The sequence below is a fragment of the Oreochromis niloticus genome, linkage group LG23 (assembly GCF_001858045.2).
Source record: "Oreochromis niloticus isolate F11D_XX linkage group LG23, O_niloticus_UMD_NMBU, whole genome shotgun sequence".
Taxonomy (NCBI): Eukaryota; Metazoa; Chordata; class Actinopteri; order Cichliformes; family Cichlidae; genus Oreochromis; species Oreochromis niloticus.
This window is the reverse complement of record NC_031986.2, coordinates 21,689,431-21,707,333: the sequence shown is the minus strand read 5'-3', so window position 1 is coordinate 21,707,333 and position 17,903 is coordinate 21,689,431. Positions and strand designations below refer to the sequence as shown.

General features: G+C 40.5%; 1 protein-coding gene and 3 non-coding genes across 4 annotated transcripts; all 4 read left to right on the top strand.

Annotated features, from left to right (window-relative positions):
* The first annotated feature begins 34 nt into the window (after positions 1–34).
* On the top strand, positions 35–7,224 carry LOC100703462 (transmembrane protein 182). Its single transcript, XM_005458015.4, has 5 exons — positions 35–311; positions 3,252–3,348; positions 3,437–3,565; positions 3,650–3,787; positions 5,771–7,224. The coding sequence occupies exons 1-5, from the start codon at positions 153–155 to the stop codon at positions 6,037–6,039; spliced, it is 792 nt and encodes a 263-aa protein (XP_005458072.1). The 5' UTR covers positions 35–152; the 3' UTR covers positions 6,040–7,224.
* Positions 7,225–10,455: 3,231 nt separating this feature from the next.
* trnar-ccu (transfer RNA arginine (anticodon CCU)) lies at positions 10,456–10,528 on the top strand. Its single transcript has one exon. It is a non-coding gene; the product is annotated as a tRNA-Arg (tRNA).
* Positions 10,529–10,534: 6 nt separating this feature from the next.
* Positions 10,535–10,606, top strand: trnam-cau (transfer RNA methionine (anticodon CAU)). Its single transcript has one exon. It is a non-coding gene; the product is annotated as a tRNA-Met (tRNA).
* Positions 10,607–11,105: 499 nt separating this feature from the next.
* On the top strand, positions 11,106–11,178 carry trnar-ccu (transfer RNA arginine (anticodon CCU)). The gene has a single exon. It is a non-coding gene; the product is annotated as a tRNA-Arg (tRNA).
* Positions 11,179–17,903: the final 6,725 nt, after the last annotated feature.

Here is a 17,903-nt window from a genome sequence, read left to right as displayed (position 1 = left end):
TTGGTCAGCAGTAAAAGGGAAGCCCTGTGTAGAGTGTCACGCGTAATCGACATGTCCAGCCTCTTAGGAGTCTATCGGACTCTTTAAACATGACATGTTAATAGAGTAAGAAAGAGAAGCACCGAGACGGAGGAATCTGGAAAGATTTAAACATGTCGTCTAGCCTGAGGTTGAAGGTGCTCCTCTTCTTTGCTTTATTCTTCGGAGCAACAGGGTTTCTCTTCCTGATTCTCTCCTGTGGGACTGAGTACTGGCTGCTGGCTGCAGAGTCCTGCAGCAACCCCGGAGAACACAGCCTGAGAGACGTGAAGGTATTTGAACTGTGCAGGAGCGACGAGTTGATTTATGTGATGCCTTTTAAGAAAGGGAAAAAGTAGTTTATGAGTAAAGATGTATTTATTAACATGCATATTTAAAATAGAAATAGGTAAAGTGCGTGTGTTTGCTGTGTTTCTCTGACATTTAATGATCAGTGTGGGCTGCCTGCCATACTGTTTATGTACATCATGTAACAAAGGGAAATGAACAACAGTGGAAACACTTTAAACATACTTCAAGCCAAATAATCTGTCTTTTGACTTTTTCCTGTTATTTTTTAAAATATATTAAATATCAAAGTTACAAAAACAGACTGAATGACTAACATAAAAAACATGGAAAACTGTCAATACACAAAATTTGTAATGTTAAAAAAATGAAAAACAGATTTTTCCACGTTAAAATATGTTTATTTATTAGACAAAACTTAAATTATAGCTTAATGCTGTGAAAAAAAAGAAAAAAGTAAAAATACACAAGATTTCATGTAAATTTTTTAGCTACTGCAGCTGTATTTTAATGATGGAATACAGGAACTTTTGTTTTTTTTATTCATGCAAAATATTTGGTGCCCAAAGTGCTACCGTTTTTATGGGTTTAACAAAAAAATAAATAAAAATAAAAACACTCAGTATAGGATTGCACCAGCCGGATTTCTCCTCGATGGCTAAGATCAAAAGATTGTTACATCTTTTAACACAAATCTAATTTTTTTCTCTCATATTTCAGGCCATTTAAAAGACAAAAGTGTGTATAATATTTTATTATATTTTAAGAAATAAATGTTGACAAATGTTAGTGCAATGCTAGTGATTTTCCATTAGCTCTCCCTAAAGCTTATTTGGGCTGAGGGGCGTGGCAAACCTTTACCACTGCATGGAGATCACTGGACCAGAGGCCAGTCCTTGGATTACATATGGCAACAGCATTACACTTCTAATCTGCACACAAACATAACATGATTTTGTAACAAAAAAGACTGAAAGAGCAAAATAATACTAAAATAGGAGTAAAACAGAGTAAGTATAACAAACCAATGTGTCAACATGTTACATGATGCCATTGTTTTGTCACAATAACCTTCATCACCATTGCCAGGCTGCTTATTGCACATCACTTTGTTGCTGTCAGGTCGCTAGTGGACCAGGTGCAGGCTCTTGTTGCCTAGGTAACCTTGTAACACCCATGTGAACTGTGTTCTTCGCTCTCATTGGTAATCGCTTCAATTGTGCACCTCAAAGTTGAGAACAGTTTAACTTTTGGACCCTCCCACTTCGTTTCGACAGCAGCAGCAACCCGTAGTTGCTGAACGGTCTTTTCTGTGGTCTCTGGTGTCCTATGTGTACACCCGCTCAGGCACAGGGGGCACAGTAGAGCAAAATAAATAAATAACCCTGTAACTGTCCTGTAAACATCATGAGGAGCACTAAGAATTGTTGCATGAGGCTTTGTTGCTGACAGTGGACTAGAAAATGTAAACACATGTTTAAAATTTGATTCAATTCTAGATAACAGATGCTGAAATGTGGTTTCTATAATTTAACATAATTTGTTTTCTAAAAACAAAACGGAGATTTCATGTAAATGTAAAGCTATAACAACTTTATATTAATTTACTGTCTTGTAAAAATACAGACATTTTCTGTATTTTAATTAAAACTTATGTATTTTACATAATGACAATTTTTTGCCATTTTACAGCATTTTTCTGGTGCAAATGAGCTCATAGCTTCTATTCCTAACCAGTTTTCCTTTAGCTTGATGGAAAACATAAGGTCATGGAAAGGTGTGAAGGAGTGCAAAATTGAGAACTGTTACGTATTACTTTGTCACTGCACTGGACTAGCAGATATTTAACACTCTGGTTTCTAAGCAACCCTGTAATATATTTAGCATCCATAATTGATTTTTGTGGGCTTGCCCACAGCACGTCCTATATACTGTGTACCATGGGTTGCCTTTCTGGCTAGTTGGTGATGTTGGGGTAAAATAAGCATTTTCACACCACTGACCCTTCACATTTGCAAAACAACTGATGTTATTTTAGACCCTGTGCATGAGAAGGGGCTGAAAAATAGACATATAGTGTACTTGTGCATCTGATAATGACTTTAAGTTTCTCCAAATTCACTTTGTAGTTGTAGACCTACATATTGAATAATTACATATAGTGTCTCTGGATGGTGATACTTGAGACTTAAATGAATGGACAGGGAACATCAAATCTCGGCCACATGAGAGAAGATGAGGTCACAAAGTTCAGTGTGCCAACTTGCAGTATTCCCCCAGTTGGCTTTTGCACCACTCCCTTCAGACCACACATGTGCAGTTTTTTATGGATCTGCATTCAGGAGATCAGGTTTTTATTCTTGCACTAATATCCTTTTGTCCTTTGTCCTGATAGTTTTTGCATTGCTTAAAATGTCAGTGTTCTTTCTCTTCTTATACTTTTTGGCTGCTTTAACTTGATTATCATGCACTCTGGATCAATTTGAGACTCTGTGAAGGTCAAATTGACACACAAAATAAAAAAAACACCAATCCCATCAGGATGTTTTTGAGCATGATCCTCTTTCAGTGCAAGCTAGAAGAGCTCCAGTGGAGGGTCTCTGGGTGCAAACTTCCTCAAATGTGTCTGTTTGCTGGCAGCCGATGGACCCCCAGTCTTTTTCTGTAGCAGGCTCTGGTTACCCTGACACACTAAACCTGCCTCTTATATGCTGTATCCCATAACTTAAACATCTCCCTGCCAGAAAGTACTCACTGCATTTGGATGTTGTTCGTCATCCACACATTCTTGTAATGAAACCCGGGAGATGAGTGGCTCTGGAGTAAAATTCATTGAGGTGTTCATTAAAATTGGCTCCAAACACGGGTCAGAAACAGGGTTTATTTCCACAGCTCTCATCAGATGTTGTTTTCTGATCCGACAGAATTCGCAGGGTGTGACCATTTTCCATGAGGGTCTGTTCTGGCGGTGCTCCTACACAGCCTTTTCTCACGATTACTCAATATGGGACCTTTGGATCTGTGAGAACCTTCATTACATGTTTTATAAATGGCAAAAATAACACAGTGAAGCTTTAATTGTGACAGCTGCCTTTTCCCCCCTCTTCAGCAAACCAGCCTCTACCAAAAGTGTGTGAGGCCGCTTTCCTCTTCCCTTTTCCTGCTAACAAGCCGGTGGAGCTGTGGGAGGAGCCGCACAAGTTTCCTGGACAGCCTTTTGAACGCAATGCGGCCACTGGTTGGCATCACTTTGTTATACAAGCGGCACATTGTTACTGTAAAAACAGCACAAAGCACTGACCGGCTGTCGCGTTTTCCTCAGTTTTCAGGATCTGCTGGACCATCTTCTTCGTCATGGGTTTGGCGGCGATCATCATCGGTGGATTTGTTGTCATCTGTGCCGGCCCACTGACCAACCACAAGCTCTATAAAGTGGGCGGGGCTCTACAGCTGCTTGGCGGTAAGGCTAAATATAGAATTGGAGGATTCTTCTCAAACAGATCCCCAGAAGCTTTCTTCAGAAGGAGACTATCATGAGAACATTTTACAGTATGTCGTGAGATTTCTGCCCCACAAAAAGAAGAAATTGTATAATTTACTTCATTTGTAATGACGGTTTTGGTCACAGTCCTCTTATCCAGTGTCCATCTGTCTCTGAAATAGGAGAACTATTTTTGGCTGATCCATTATTCACTAGAAATCATCACAGCAGGTACCTTTGCCATCTTTTCACACCACATGCGCTTTCTGACACAGTCTGAAGGGATTATGGGTCTCTGGCTAGACTTGAACCAGTGCCCTTTCTCTTCCCAAGTGAATCTACAAACCACTACACAGTGAAGCTGGTGTTCTGGCTTTGAAATAGCAGATTTCTATGACTGGCCAGGAGTGCTACAGCAAACCTAGCCATTACGTTGTTTAAAGTGGCTCTCCACTGCTCATAGCCACCTCCATATTTGTGTTCTTCAGCTCTAATTGAGTAGCTTTGCATGACTGACAGATTGAAATAATCCTAATTAATCGTATGCTGGGCAAACCCTCCCCTCTGTTGCTGTTCATTTAAGGCCACTTTTTCTGACCGGATGGAGAAGTTTTTTAACAACACCTTAATAAAACCTTACTTTTTACTTGTTTGGATAAAATATGTTTTAATTAAAAAAAAAAAAATATATATATATATATATATATATATATATATATATATATATATATATGTGCTTTCATATCTATGATAAATAATGTAGGATTGTTAAAAATATTATATTTAATTTACATAATGTGCATTAATTTTGATTAGCTGATTTGGAAGAATTTATAAATAAAATAAAATTTCGCATAACTTCAAAGACATAAACCTGTCTTAAAATTTTATTTCTAAATAGTTTAATCCTTTTGAGTAAAGTAGCATATTTCTAAAAATCATTATAAATATTAATGAATGTTAAACACAAAGTTTCTAGTGCAGATTTTGCTTTGGAATAAAAAAATAAAACAAAAATTGTTCACGTTCAGAAAAATATGTTTTACAATTTTATTTTCAAAATATTCTAATGTAGAAAGTAATATTAGTAGTATTAAATTAGTTTTAGTAGTATCAAAAAAATAAACATATTTTAAAAATATTTTAACTAGAAATCACTTAAACTCGAAATAATGTACCATTTAATAGAGGTTCACATTTGTTAGCTAACACTGCCTCCAGGTCTGTGTAGCTGGCAGTTTTATTTTCTGCACATTTAACAGTTTCCCTGTTTTGGTGTATTTAGTTTGCTGAAGCTCTTGGCTAAACTTTTATCTCAAGAATGTAATTTGAAAGTGTGTGGTTCCAGCTAACCCCAAACACCAATCATCAATACCTTTAGTCTCAGGACATCCTTTCCTCTTCTGCAGAGATCACACAAGAAAAAAAATCGGAAAAAATCTGTGTTACGAGCCAACATTTGTATGAAAATACTGGTAAGGTTGCAAAATTTAGAAATTTTATGGATGCTTCCAATTTCCTGTTCTACGCAGAGGAAAAACTGAAGAAAAAACAGTCGAATTTCACAATGACTGCATTGTTTGTACTTATGAAGCGGCACGATTTATTGTTTTACTTTGAGCAGTCAAAACAGGCAGTAAAACACGACCTGCTGTGCCACTGACTGGTAAAAACCTGTCCTGCAGGTTTACATGTGTCCCACGGAGTGAGGACAAAAGTGTAGTAGATGACACGCTGACAAAACAAAACAAACAACACAGTATTTAACAGAAACACATCAGCTGAGAAAGGCTGTAACAGAAGTTTTGTAAAATGAGTAGAAATATTTAAACTGCAGATGTCATCTGGCATTTTTGCTCCCATTACATTCTTGGTTCTCCTGTAAAACCTGGTTATTATTTCTATATATCTTATATAGATCAGAAGCTGAATGACCTGCACTGTTTCCCGTGTGTCTGTTAGGCGTGTGTCTGTTCATCGTGGTGGTGATGTATCTGATGTGGATCCAGGTCCTGGACACTCTGGATCAGTTTACCCTCCACCAGAAAGCCTCTCGCTGCCCGTCTTTCCATCTCAGCATCCAGCACGGCCCCTCGTTCTTCCTGGCTCCGGTGGCCGTCTTCTTCTGCCTGCTGGCCGGCCTCCTCTTCGTCCTGGTCGGCCGAAGCATCGAGAGTAAAGAGCTGGACAGCATGGACAAAATCTCGGAGATTTCGACAGATGAGCTGTGAATACAGACAGTCGAGTTGTTCAAAAGTTCACCGCTCCACCTGTCTGGAGTGAAATGCAGTGTGCTTGGTGTTTAGATGAGTTGTGGATGTGGAGCTGATGATGCTTGAGAAGAAAAACAAATGTTTGTGGCTTAAAATCAGTCACAGGAGGCTCCTGAAGAATCTGATTTTGACTTGTACCACGCTGTGATTTTTAGTCTTTTTAGTTGTGTCATGTGTAGCAGCACTGTGAGCTCCCTGCTTAAAGAAATGCTTACATGAAATAAGTGAAGAGACCCTGGCCAATGATATTCATGCTGTTACCATCCTTTATATACAGTTTACAGTCCATTCAGATGATAGACTGTATATAAAAGATGGACATAACCAATGTGCTGTCAAGCATTGGCATTTGGACTTCCCTTTTTGAAAACCTAATGTTATCATGGCACCAGAAGTGACCATATCTGGAGTGCTAAGTGATTAGCTTGGTTGGTAAGCTTGCATTCATAAACTGCACATATCTGCTAATTAGTACTAAAAAAACACCAGAATTTAATTCTCCAAAACTAAATCAGGCTACATTATTAATCAGATAAGTTGATTTAAAGTTATCCAAAAGGCACCAGGACAAACACAGAGGAGATGTTGAGCTTCGTGAGGCCTCGCAGAAAGCTAATCGCTACAACTGCCTGAGTAGGCTTCAAGCTCCTATTTGAAAATTCATTCAACAGGACTGTTGTGTAATTACTGTAAAGTTGAGCATTATAACAGTCTGATTACATCATAACATTATAACAGTATAGCTAACATTGAGTCTATAGAGACAGATGGCCGCCACTTAATTTGAAGTGGAAATGTTGACTGTGTTGTTGCTGTGGGGGAAAAAAAAGAAATAACTGTGTGTGTTTTTTTTAATACAGTGACATTTGATTGACTAGTCAAATGGTTTATGCCATTATATTTTTCTCTCATCTCATTTTGCTTAGAGATTTATTTTGTTTTTATTTTAATTCACGTGATCCTGTCGCGTGTGCTTGAATTACTGTTTACCTCATTGTTGATACATTCTTTTGTTGTAATTGAAAAAATGATACAATTACACAATATAAAAAGTTAAGAAAGGACATCAAACCAACGTTCATACAGGACAATTTTCAACACATCAAAAAGCGTCATTTACATTAAAGATATATCATGACCTAATCCTTGTGCTCTGTGAGGTTTGTTAGTCATTAACGTGTGTTACTAAAGATAATAGGATTTAGAGGAACTGCAGGACTTACGTGGAAGTCCAGAGAAGTTTAATATGTGAGAAAAGCTGGTTGGAAAACTGAGCTGTTGAGACTCGTTTTAAGACATTTGACAGAAAAAAAGGGACTTTGCCGTTGCTGTGATGTACATGACGGGACTTGGTGATCCATAAAAGTAGAGTCGACCTCGTAGGTTAAAGCTGCACGGGCCTGTGATGGGAATTTTTGTGGTCACCAAACTAAAATCAATGTAGGGGCACGTACGGGGTTAAAATCAGTCTACTTACTACTTACTAAACTACTGTAACTTTACATTTACTGCATTTTGCTGTTTGTAAAGGTAAGTTTTTCTCTACTTCTGCTCAAAGATTTCATTGCATTGACACAGCATAAGGATGGTAATTGAGCATATGTGCATATAAATGACAACCAGACAGTTCAGATTTCATCTGTTGGCAGTTTAAAGCCAGAGTTTTTACTCAATGTCGCAAGAAAGTAACTTTTTTTTCCCACTGAGTAATGCAATTCTTCTAAAAAAACAACAACTATATTCTCAAAAAGCTTGATGTTTTCAAACAGTTATTTAGGAAACTGAAATAAATTCTAAATTCATTAGGAAAATAATGTAATTCTTCAAGCATTTTTCCATTTTATGACCTATAGCTAAAAGGATTTAAACAAATGTACTGAAAATTATAAGAATATTCTGTGACTTATAAATACTGTGCATCTCTCGGTCTAGATCAATGCATGCAGCATGCATCATGGGGAAGATTGCTGACTTGACAGGTGTCCACATGACACTCATCCTCGGAGGGTAAGCTTAGGAAGTCCTTGATGAAAAGGATGGCTGTTCGGGAAGGTGACTGTAAGGAAAAGTTTGGTACAAAAAGCTGCAAAAGATACAGAGATGTGCTGCCATTAGAGGAGCTTGGATCACTGAGTGCAAAATCAATGCAGCGCTTCATGCCTCCATTGACTGAAAAGCAGATTTCTGCTGGGAAAAGGTGGGAAAAAGGTGCAGTTATTTATTGAAACACATACAAACATATACGTAAATACAGTATATAAGGCGAAAACAGTTTGTACAATTCTAAAAAGCTTGAAATTCGATATTTGGTGTGACCACCTTTATTCTTCAGCACAGTCTGAACTCTCTCGTTAAGTAGTCTTCAGGAATAGTTCTCCAGGCTTCTTGAAGGACATTCAAAGCTCTTCTTTGGATGTTTCTGCCTTTTGTTCTGTTCTCTGTCAACATGATCCCACACTGCTTCAATAATGTTGAGGTCCGGGCTCTGGGGAGGCCAATCCGTGACTGATAGCGATCCACTGTGTGATTTTCTATCCAGTACCTGGTTACTTGTTCACTAGTACTTGATTATTATTTCTAGCAAATATAAACAATCTGGATGGATGACATCAGGATTAGCATGATTTAAGAGTAAAATCAGAGGCAAGCGATGCTTGACAGGAAGTCACTCAAACCGTACAGCGATGTCAAAAGGACCAAAATACAAAAAAGCTTCCATCAGTGAGGATAAAGTTCGTCATTGCAAATGATTTTTCTAATCTATTTAACAGATCCCATTGTGATTAATGCTTCCCCGTTCTCACTCTGCCTTTATTATAATTGATAAATCAAGTTTGACAAAAGTTGAAGAGAGGAAGGCTGCTTCAGTGTGCGTGGAAACAGTGAGTAGATTGAGTGTGACTGTGGCTGCCTGTCATGAGGACATCAGGCTGAAGATCTGAAATGCTGGGTCAGAGGGATGGGGATAATCATAAATTAGACTGTCATAATCCATTTTCTGATAGGAAGGATGCTTTGGCCTGCATGTAAAGACGTCCGACAGCCACTAGAGGGCAGAGTCGGCTCAGGATAGCGTTTGGAAGCGTTGCCTCTCACCTCATTAAAATCACTTTTATTCCCCTAGTTCCTTACGATGATGTCCGACAACATGGCAGTGAAATGCAGAGTTGCAGTGCACACATCAGATTAGGTCTGCAAAGGGAGGGAAGCAGGAGTGAAATTTGTAAGTGATAATTAAGTCAACTCATTTGTTTTTCTCTCAAAAACAAAAGAATTATTATTTTTTCCCTCCCTTGAAATTCAGTATTAGTAACATTATATCACAAGAGGAGGAGGAGGGGGTGGAGGCCCACAGTCACACCTTTTATAATTGGAAAAGGCAAACAGAAGTGAGACCTCGAGATGATACAGTGACGAAAACGAGTCTTTCATTATTCGTTCACGTCTCACGCTCCCGCTCTTATCCGTCCCTTCTCTTCTTAATCTCCGCTGTGAACTAGGTGAGCATAATTACACCTGAGCATGTCACGTTCATTTCCCCAGCTGTCACCAAACATCTCTGTCACCTCCTCCTCGTCGGCGAAGCCCAGGGTTGATCTTTACTTTCTAATAAATGCGAGGAGATCCAGTCATAGCACTTGGTCTTAGAGATTGTGGCAGATTCATTACTCAATCCAGGAGTGCTGTGGGAAACATGTATGTACTCGTCGCCGCTGCCAGGAGTCCTTTAAGTTGCGATGTCACACTTTTGCAGTGGAGAGAGCTGTCTGCTTAAAGGAGCTTACCACAAAGAAAAGCAACCCAAGGCATTTATTTTACACCTTCGTAAAAGCATTATTTCTTAAAAATAAAAAAAGATTGTGCAAAAGTTGATGGATTAACCATCATTTATCAGCTTTAACTAGCAGTTTTTTCTTGCTTCTGTTGTCCTTGTGAATGGAAGGGTGCCAAAACTGGCATCCCAACTGCTAGGGCAGCTCAGTCTTTACCAGCATTTTCCAGCAATTTCTGTGCCATTTTCCAGATGCTGCTTTGTTTCCTGTTTTGACTTCTCCCTTTTCAGCTCCACTGTTGGAGAGGTGATTTTCTTCTATCATTTAGGAGAAAACTGTCAGCATGCCCCAAGCCCCTGTAAAAATCTTTATGACCAACACATCAACCATTAAAACTCCCCTTAACCAGTCCCGTTTGTCCTCCCATTCATGTTCCTTTATATTTTTATTAACCTCTGTGGTTTCTAGGAAATGGTCCATGTTGAGATGCTAGCATCACACACGTGCTGCAGATTTGTCTTGTTGTGGAGGCCATTTGAGTACAGTGAACTCAGTGTCGTGTTCAAGAAGTCTGAGAGGATTTACACAGGTTGGCTATGTAGCCCCAGTGGCCTAATGGATAAGGCACTGGCCTCCTAAGCCAGGGATTGTGGGTTCGAGTCCCATCTGGGGTGGTATCTAGCAGAGTGGCGCAGCGGAAGCGTGCTGGGCCCATAACCCAGAGGTCGATGGATCGAAACCATCCTCTGCTAGGACTTTTAGACAGCCAGCTTTCTGTCATTAATGCAAGTTGTCTCTATATACACTCACTGGTAATGCCATTTCTAGTACTGGGCTGGATCCCTTTTCCCCTTCTGATCTCCTTTAATTCTTCAACAAGGCGCTGGAAACATTCCTGAGAGATTTTGGTCCATGTTGACATGATAGCATTACACAGTTGCTGCAGATTTGTCAGCTGCACATCCACGAAGAGAAACTCTTGTTTCACCACATGCAAAAGATACCCTGTTGGATTGGTTGTGTGGGAAAATCCCAGCAGATCAGCAGTTTCTGAAATACTCAGAGCAACAACCATTCTGATGCTCCTGGTTACACATGAATCCTAGATCAACCTCTGTGTGGATGCTCGTGTAGTTTCATGAGTCTCCACAAACAACAGAAACACCACCCAAACAAAGCAGAGTCCAGCGCACAGCCGGGAAGCTGAATGGACATTTCCTCCATTGTGCTGGTTGGTGGTTGTTGTGTGCAGCCCCAGTGGCCTAATGGATAAGGCACTGGCCTCCTAAGCCAGGGATTGTGGGTTCGAGTCCCATCTGGGGTGATTTCCAGCAGAGTGGCGCAGCGGAAGAGTGCTGAGCCCATAACCCAGAGGTCGATGGATCGAAACCATCCTCTGCTAGGCCTTTTAGATATCTGAGTTTGGGGGTTCAAATGGACACAGTTCCTGTTAAATCTGACCAGCTTTTTTTCACTTTAGTTTATCTGAACCTCATGGTTTATCTTAGGTTTTTCCAAAACTTCTCCAGGCCTCGAAAATACTGTCACAATGCATTTTTACTAAATTCTTCATGGCCTTTTAATCCCTATTCCAACGATTAAGTTAGCATAAGATATCAGTGACTAGATTTTGTAGAGTTGTGGATATCATTAAAAAAACAGGAGCAAGTCCTATTTTTTATTAGTCCTGATGGACTAAAAATAACAGCATCTTGGCATCTGGTCTTGTTTCTGTTGATGCTCGAGTACAGTGCCAATGATCAAAACGGCAGGCTCAGGTTAATGTATGTATATAATGCCACTGAGTCAAGCACCCTCTGCACTGAGAAGCTGAAATAATGATGTATAGTTTTTTTTTTTTTTTTTTTTTTGCTGCTTTCACAACATAAACAAATATAATGAGCATCCTTTAAAAGCAGGACACGGCCTTTCGTCTGATCCCCCGCCTTCCCCAAACCTCCCCCTGTTCGCTCTGCACGTTGGTACACTCTGCTCTACCTCCACATTACCCAGAGGCCAACCCAGGGGGCGCAATTATTCAGGCCTTTGCTCAGCCAAGTAGAAGAAATTAGCCTCGTCTCCCGAACCAAGACCTTCTAACCTGCACCAGGACCTCGGGCTGCCTCTCTGACTAGCACGACCCCATGTGACTTCCCTCTCCAGACTTTGTGTTTTCCATACATATGAGCCCGAGCTGGCCGGAGCCACGCTCAGCTTCCATATGGGCTCTCTTTGCACTGGCTGGCGATGGTGGGCTGGGGAGCTGCAGGTTATAAAATCCAACACCCCCACACACCACCGCCGTGCACCGCTCCTGGGAGAGGACGCTGGCGGCCTCGGGCCAGTGATGCTCTCTTACAGCAAATCAACATTTAAGTCTAAAAAAAAGGATAGCAGCTGGGCTCAGATGTGTCATTCTGCGTGGCCTTAAAGCTCCGATTACAAAAGAAATATTGAACATTTAATTTGCGAATACAACCAGAAGTTGTGTAACCTTTACCAGACACTTCACATTCAGTCAAATTACTGCAGGCAATGATCTAAATGAGCAATTATGGGAAAGAAGAAAATGGTTTAATAACTCCTGTGATGCAGAATATGGTGTGCAGGTGTAAGGGCAAAGAAGAAAAGCTTCTCTACCTCCCTTTTATATTTTTATCTTGATCTTTTCTTTTGAGTCACAGGTGATTCTTTTTCTTACATCTGTGCTTTCAGTGTCTCATCTTACCTTTCAGATTTTTTTTTTTTCATTTTTCTGCCCTCCATTTCATTTATTCAGGCAAGTCAGTGGTGGATAATGAGGTCTGTGGCCTGGTGCTGTGTTCCCCAAGTCTCTGGGTACAGTGAGGAAATTCTCACAGCTTTGCAGCTGCATTGCAAAATCTTCCAGCAACCTTGACTGCCTTGGCTAAAAGTTGTCCACTGGATAAACGGCTGTACCAGTAATGGGGGGAACATCCAACATTAAATTGTTGACACACAGTGGACCCATACAACAAAAATCACCTAGACTTTGAGTTTTGATCCAATGAGAAATGGAGGTGTTACCCAGGAACTCTGGGAATTACATCTGTGTTATATTTATTACATACCTTGAACAAAGTGGTTTACTTTTTTGTGTTTCCTGAATTACACCTCAATTTTGGGCGTTTTCACACCTGTAGGTTGTTTACTCTGTTCATTCATCAGTTGATGAATTTGTAAATTTGTAGCTTTTTTCCATTGGTTTGGTTTGTTTTTGCACAGAGAAAAATCCAAGTGAACCAAAATGCGTCACTACAAACCATGTGAGAACATTCAGTCTGCTCATTGGCCAGGTGTGTCTGGGGCAGGAGTAACAAACATAAATACAGGAAGAAGGAGCTGTGTGAGAAGAAGGAGAACTGACGTTCATTTTATGACTAGTTGCTAGCCCGTGCAGACCTTTGCACAGCTATAGTGCCTTCCTGCATTAAGAACACAAAGCACACGTGGTTTTTGTATGAGTCTGTTTGGAATCATACATGGCCCAACTGCTCTAAAGCGCAGCTGGTAATTACTTTTGTAATTACATGTACGTGTGACAAATATGCATAAAAAGAAGACATAAGAAAGTCATGACTGTCATGCTGTAAAACTTGCAAAAATACAGTGAAACGTTCACAGGGCAGATTGGAGTCTTTGCCAGGCTGATTCTGGCCCCCGGGCCTTAGGTTTCACACCCCTGTGCTAGGCTATCTACGGTTTTAGCAGCAGGTCTGTTTCCATAAAAGCTGAAGTAGCAAAGTGTGTGGACTTACACTGCAAACGTAAACACTGAGTACAGTTATAGCTAGATGTAACGCAAAGAAGAACTACACATAACCCTCTGTGGGGTCCGTGGATTTTATTTTTCCAAGCTCAGATCATTGAGTACAACCGACCAGGTGACAGGTGGGTTGACTTTGAGCAGTTAATTCCATCTCATTTCATATATTAGGTGAATATCCCTCCTGCAGCCTGTGCACACTGTATTTACCCCCCTTCTTCCTCTCTGCCCGTCTTCCCTCAGCTCCCCACAGTCTGTTTTGCACTGCCTTTATCTCTTCTTTATGACAGGCCTCTTACCTTGTGACTATAGATATCCCTGAGCCTTATCGTGGCGAGGGCCAAATGAGGCACAGGAGGAAATGATGGCTTTTCTTTATCTGTGGCCTCTCCAGGCCGCTATTTCATCAGGTCAGTGTGTGTACATTTGGAGAGGCAAAATGCTTCTATTGAACTAGCACCCACACCCGTGCCTCTTGGCTCCAAATAGGCTTTACCTACTTGTCCATGTTTTCTCCCCCTTGTTCCCACTTATTCTGCCTCCCCTCTCTCTTCGCCTCTCCCTCGTTCCCTCACCCTTTTCCCAAAGAAAGCGATCAGCTCCGTGCACTGGAAGAGGGAGCAGAAGACTGCGAGAAAGATTAAATCCAAGTTTCTTTCATCCGTGAACGCTTTCATCTCTGGTTTTTAGCAAACAGAGAGAATTATCAGTGCCGCGACTGACGAGGGGCGGGGGTGGAACAAGGGAGGAGCTGGAGACGAAGAGGAGGAGGTGCAAAGTAAGGTGGTAGCCAACTGGGAATAGGAAGGGAATCCACTTGCCGTGCAACCTCTGGTTTTGTTGAGCATTAGGTTTATCTACTGAGGACCAGGGGAGCTCCTTTTTGTCTTGACTCACTATTTCTTACTATAGAAAACTCAAGTTACCTCTGAAGACCATCAGGAACATCACCACACCCCTCCAAGTCTCAATCCGACTTCTAGATTAGGTGTAAAAAGCACAAAACGAGCCATTAACAGGTAGACCCAGCAGACCTAAGGAGTCAAAAAACAGTCTCTTATTTAAGACCAGCGCTAATCCATCCTTCCAAAAATGTCACCAAAACTAAGCAGATGATTTTTTCTTCTCCCCAATCTATTCTCTGATGCTTGGCATGCCGTCTAATCTCCACTGTTCGGAGTGTTTTTTCATTAAATTTGTGTCAGGACTAATTTCGAGGGGAATGAATACAGATGTCAGGATGCCATCGAATCCCATCGCGGGGCCTTTAATGAGATAACAGGCTTTAGTCAAAGAATTAGCGCTATTGAAAAAAAAGAAGAAAAAAAAAAGAATGAGATTAGTTCAATGGGATGTGGATGCAGAGTAGAACAGGGTGAGGGAGCGAGGGGAGACCAGAGTCATATCAGACCTGCCCTGCCAAATCACAAATCTATTTCCGACACTGGTATTAATTATCAAACTAAAGCTGCTGTTGCATATTGATTCATCGGGGTGCGCACTTGTATTATCTCCTATTAAGCAGGAAAAAAGGGGAGATTATATGAAGCCTTCGGGGGCGTTTTATGGATCCTGTGAGACGGTTAAACCGTGTCACGGACTCCAGAGCAACAACACGAGCTCCCTGAGTTTCTGAGCGTGTGTGTGTTTCCTGTTGTTGCCGCTTATGTGGGCTCGAATGCAGACTTAAGCTTTAAATTTGATTATTTTTGGTGAACATTTTTCAATTAGCCCCACAATCCCTGAATATATTTCTGTGTGCAGACACACCCGTGCACAAGCGCAGACAGCAATTTTATAAAACTGGGGAAAACAATGAGTCCGGCAAATGCTGTTTGTGAATCGTGTACAGACATGGAAAAAATTGTTGGTGCCTTTCTGTAGAAGAGAGAAAAACTCACAATGGTGATGAGAATAGGTCTAAAGTGACACAAGTTATATAAACAAGAGAGTATAGAGAGCCAAACTCCCCCCAAAGGGCAGGCGACACTAAAACTTTGATGTTTTATCGTGTTTTTATTACAATATGGTGGCGATAGCCTGCTATGGTGTCATTGTGATGTCATGTAAGGTGTCGTATCGAAAAAATAACGTTTGTTGTAAAGCTCTCTTCATGTCCTTTCATATGATACATAACTTGAAATGGTTTACTTTGACCTTGGGCGCTAACAGTGAGATCAAGGTCAAATGGTTAGCTAACCATTACCTAGGTACTCATGTCCCCCAAGACCTAGTATGTTTTTTTTAAGGTTAAAGGCGATCTATAAAAAATTGCGGGTAAGTTTTTACTGATTTTCACATTTGGTGTAACCTTGATTTCACCAAAATTAAATCACCTCGAGCTGTGTTGGGTATTTACAGTCACATAAAATTTGAAACTGTGGACACTGGACTGCTAACAAACAGACAGACCAACAAACAGACGATCACATACTCCCTTCAGGGGGAGAACAAACTGTTGCACAACCATTTGAGGCAATCACTGCAATCAAGCAATTTCTGTAGCTCTCAGCGTGAGCAAACTCCTCCAGCTGTCTCAGGTTTGAAGGGTGCCTTCTTCAGACTGCATGTTTTAGGTTCTTCCACAGATGTTCAACAGCATGTAGATCAGCACACTCATAGAATAGACCGATATTTTGCTCTTGGCTATTTCCGGGTGTTTTAGGTCATCATCCTGCCAGAGGACCCATGACCTGTGATACCATAAAGCCTTGATAGCTGTGAGGTTTCACTATAACCCTGCACAGATTCAAGACACCCTGCACATTGCATAACTGAGCCCTCTCCATTGGAGCAGTGTTGCCAACTTAGCGACTTTGTCGCTATATTTAGCGAGTTTTCAGACCCCCTAGCGACTTTTTTTCTATAAAAAGTCGCTAAAAAAAGACGTGAAAGCGCGTATCGCTTTTACTCTCAACAAGCAGCGGGTGCTGTAACGTAGTCAGTTCTTCTTTTAATCTTTTACTCTTATGCTGTTTTGTGGATCACAAGGTTTAAAACTACTTATAAACACACACAAACACAAAGTAACTCCACCAGAGTGCCTATTTTGGGTCACTTTTGCCGGTCCAAGCCCGGGTAAAGGAGCAGGGTTGGAATTGTGACATTAAAAAAAACAATAATTGCTAAAAGAAATTTAATTTGCAGTTCTAAATAAACTCTAAATGCATTTAGGACGTTTTTTACTCACTTTATGTCTCTTCCACGATGTTATTTCTCTCTCCAACAACATAGGTTACAATTATATTAGCGTGACCAATTATGCAAATTAGGTGATGACGTCATTTAGCGACTTCTAGCGACTTTTAGGACAGCCAATAGCGATTTTCCTTACTGAGGACAACACTGCATTGGAGTGTCCAAATTCAGGGGCTACATCCTTCGAAAGACCTGGTCTACCCGTGTCTTCAAAAACCACAAAGGCCGGACGTGAGCGGTTGTGAAATTGAACAGATTTGTGTAACCAGCTATTCCCGGCCTTACCTCAGTGTATCTTCAATCAACTAGCAACTGTGACAGCCTGAAACACACAGCTGTAAATGGAACCAGAACTTCTGTACATTCATCACCGACGTTTTGCATCTCAGGCTGAGAGATAACCATGTCCCAGTAAAATAAGTTAGTTTCATCTACAAGCTTTTAGATATTACATGTTAAGTTTAACTAGTTTTACAGGTAATTTCAGCAACCCAATGACCAGATATCAAATGTACCCATTTACTTAATAGCTATGTAAACTACATATCTCTCAAATTTCAAATACAGTAGAACATTTTCTAAATTTTTAATATATTTGACCTTTTAGCTTGTCTGTGTGCGTAGAGTGGCTGGAAAAATGTCACAAAGCTGATAACAGGCTCTTATTTTTGAGTTCATGAAAAAAGCTAATTTCCACACTTATAGTGTACAACACTGTTTTCACGGTGCATTAATATGTTTAACTTAAGCGTAAGAATCTGAATAATGCTTTGATTTAAACTGTTACAAGTACTAAACTATAGCAGTAACATTTTGTACCTTCAGTGTTGCATATTTCTAAATAACAGCCCCGCGAACCCTGTTAATGGTCGATTCAGCGGACAGTGGGAAGCAGCATCCCAAAGCACTCTCTGCAGACCAGCCTGTGTGAACCTCCACTCACCAAACAGAAAACATATCTTGCTTCAGTAACTTCCACATTTTCGTTGTCCACACTTTTGTTGTACATATGCAATGACAATAAAAGGCTATTCTATTGTACTCCATTCCATCAGATCCAGCAA

Excerpts from the sequence above, each read along its gene's own strand:
- LOC100703462 (XM_005458015.4), top strand. The coding sequence starts at position 153 with ATGTCGTCTAGCCTGAGGTTGAAGGTGCTCCTCTTCTTTGCTTTATTC. Across the intron at positions 312-3,251 it reads ACAGCCTGAGAGACGTGAAG|AATTCGCAGGGTGTGACCAT; the intron begins GTATTTGAACTG and ends CTGATCCGACAG. Across the intron at positions 3,566-3,649 it reads TGAACGCAATGCGGCCACTG|TTTTCAGGATCTGCTGGACC; the intron begins GTTGGCATCACT and ends CGTTTTCCTCAG.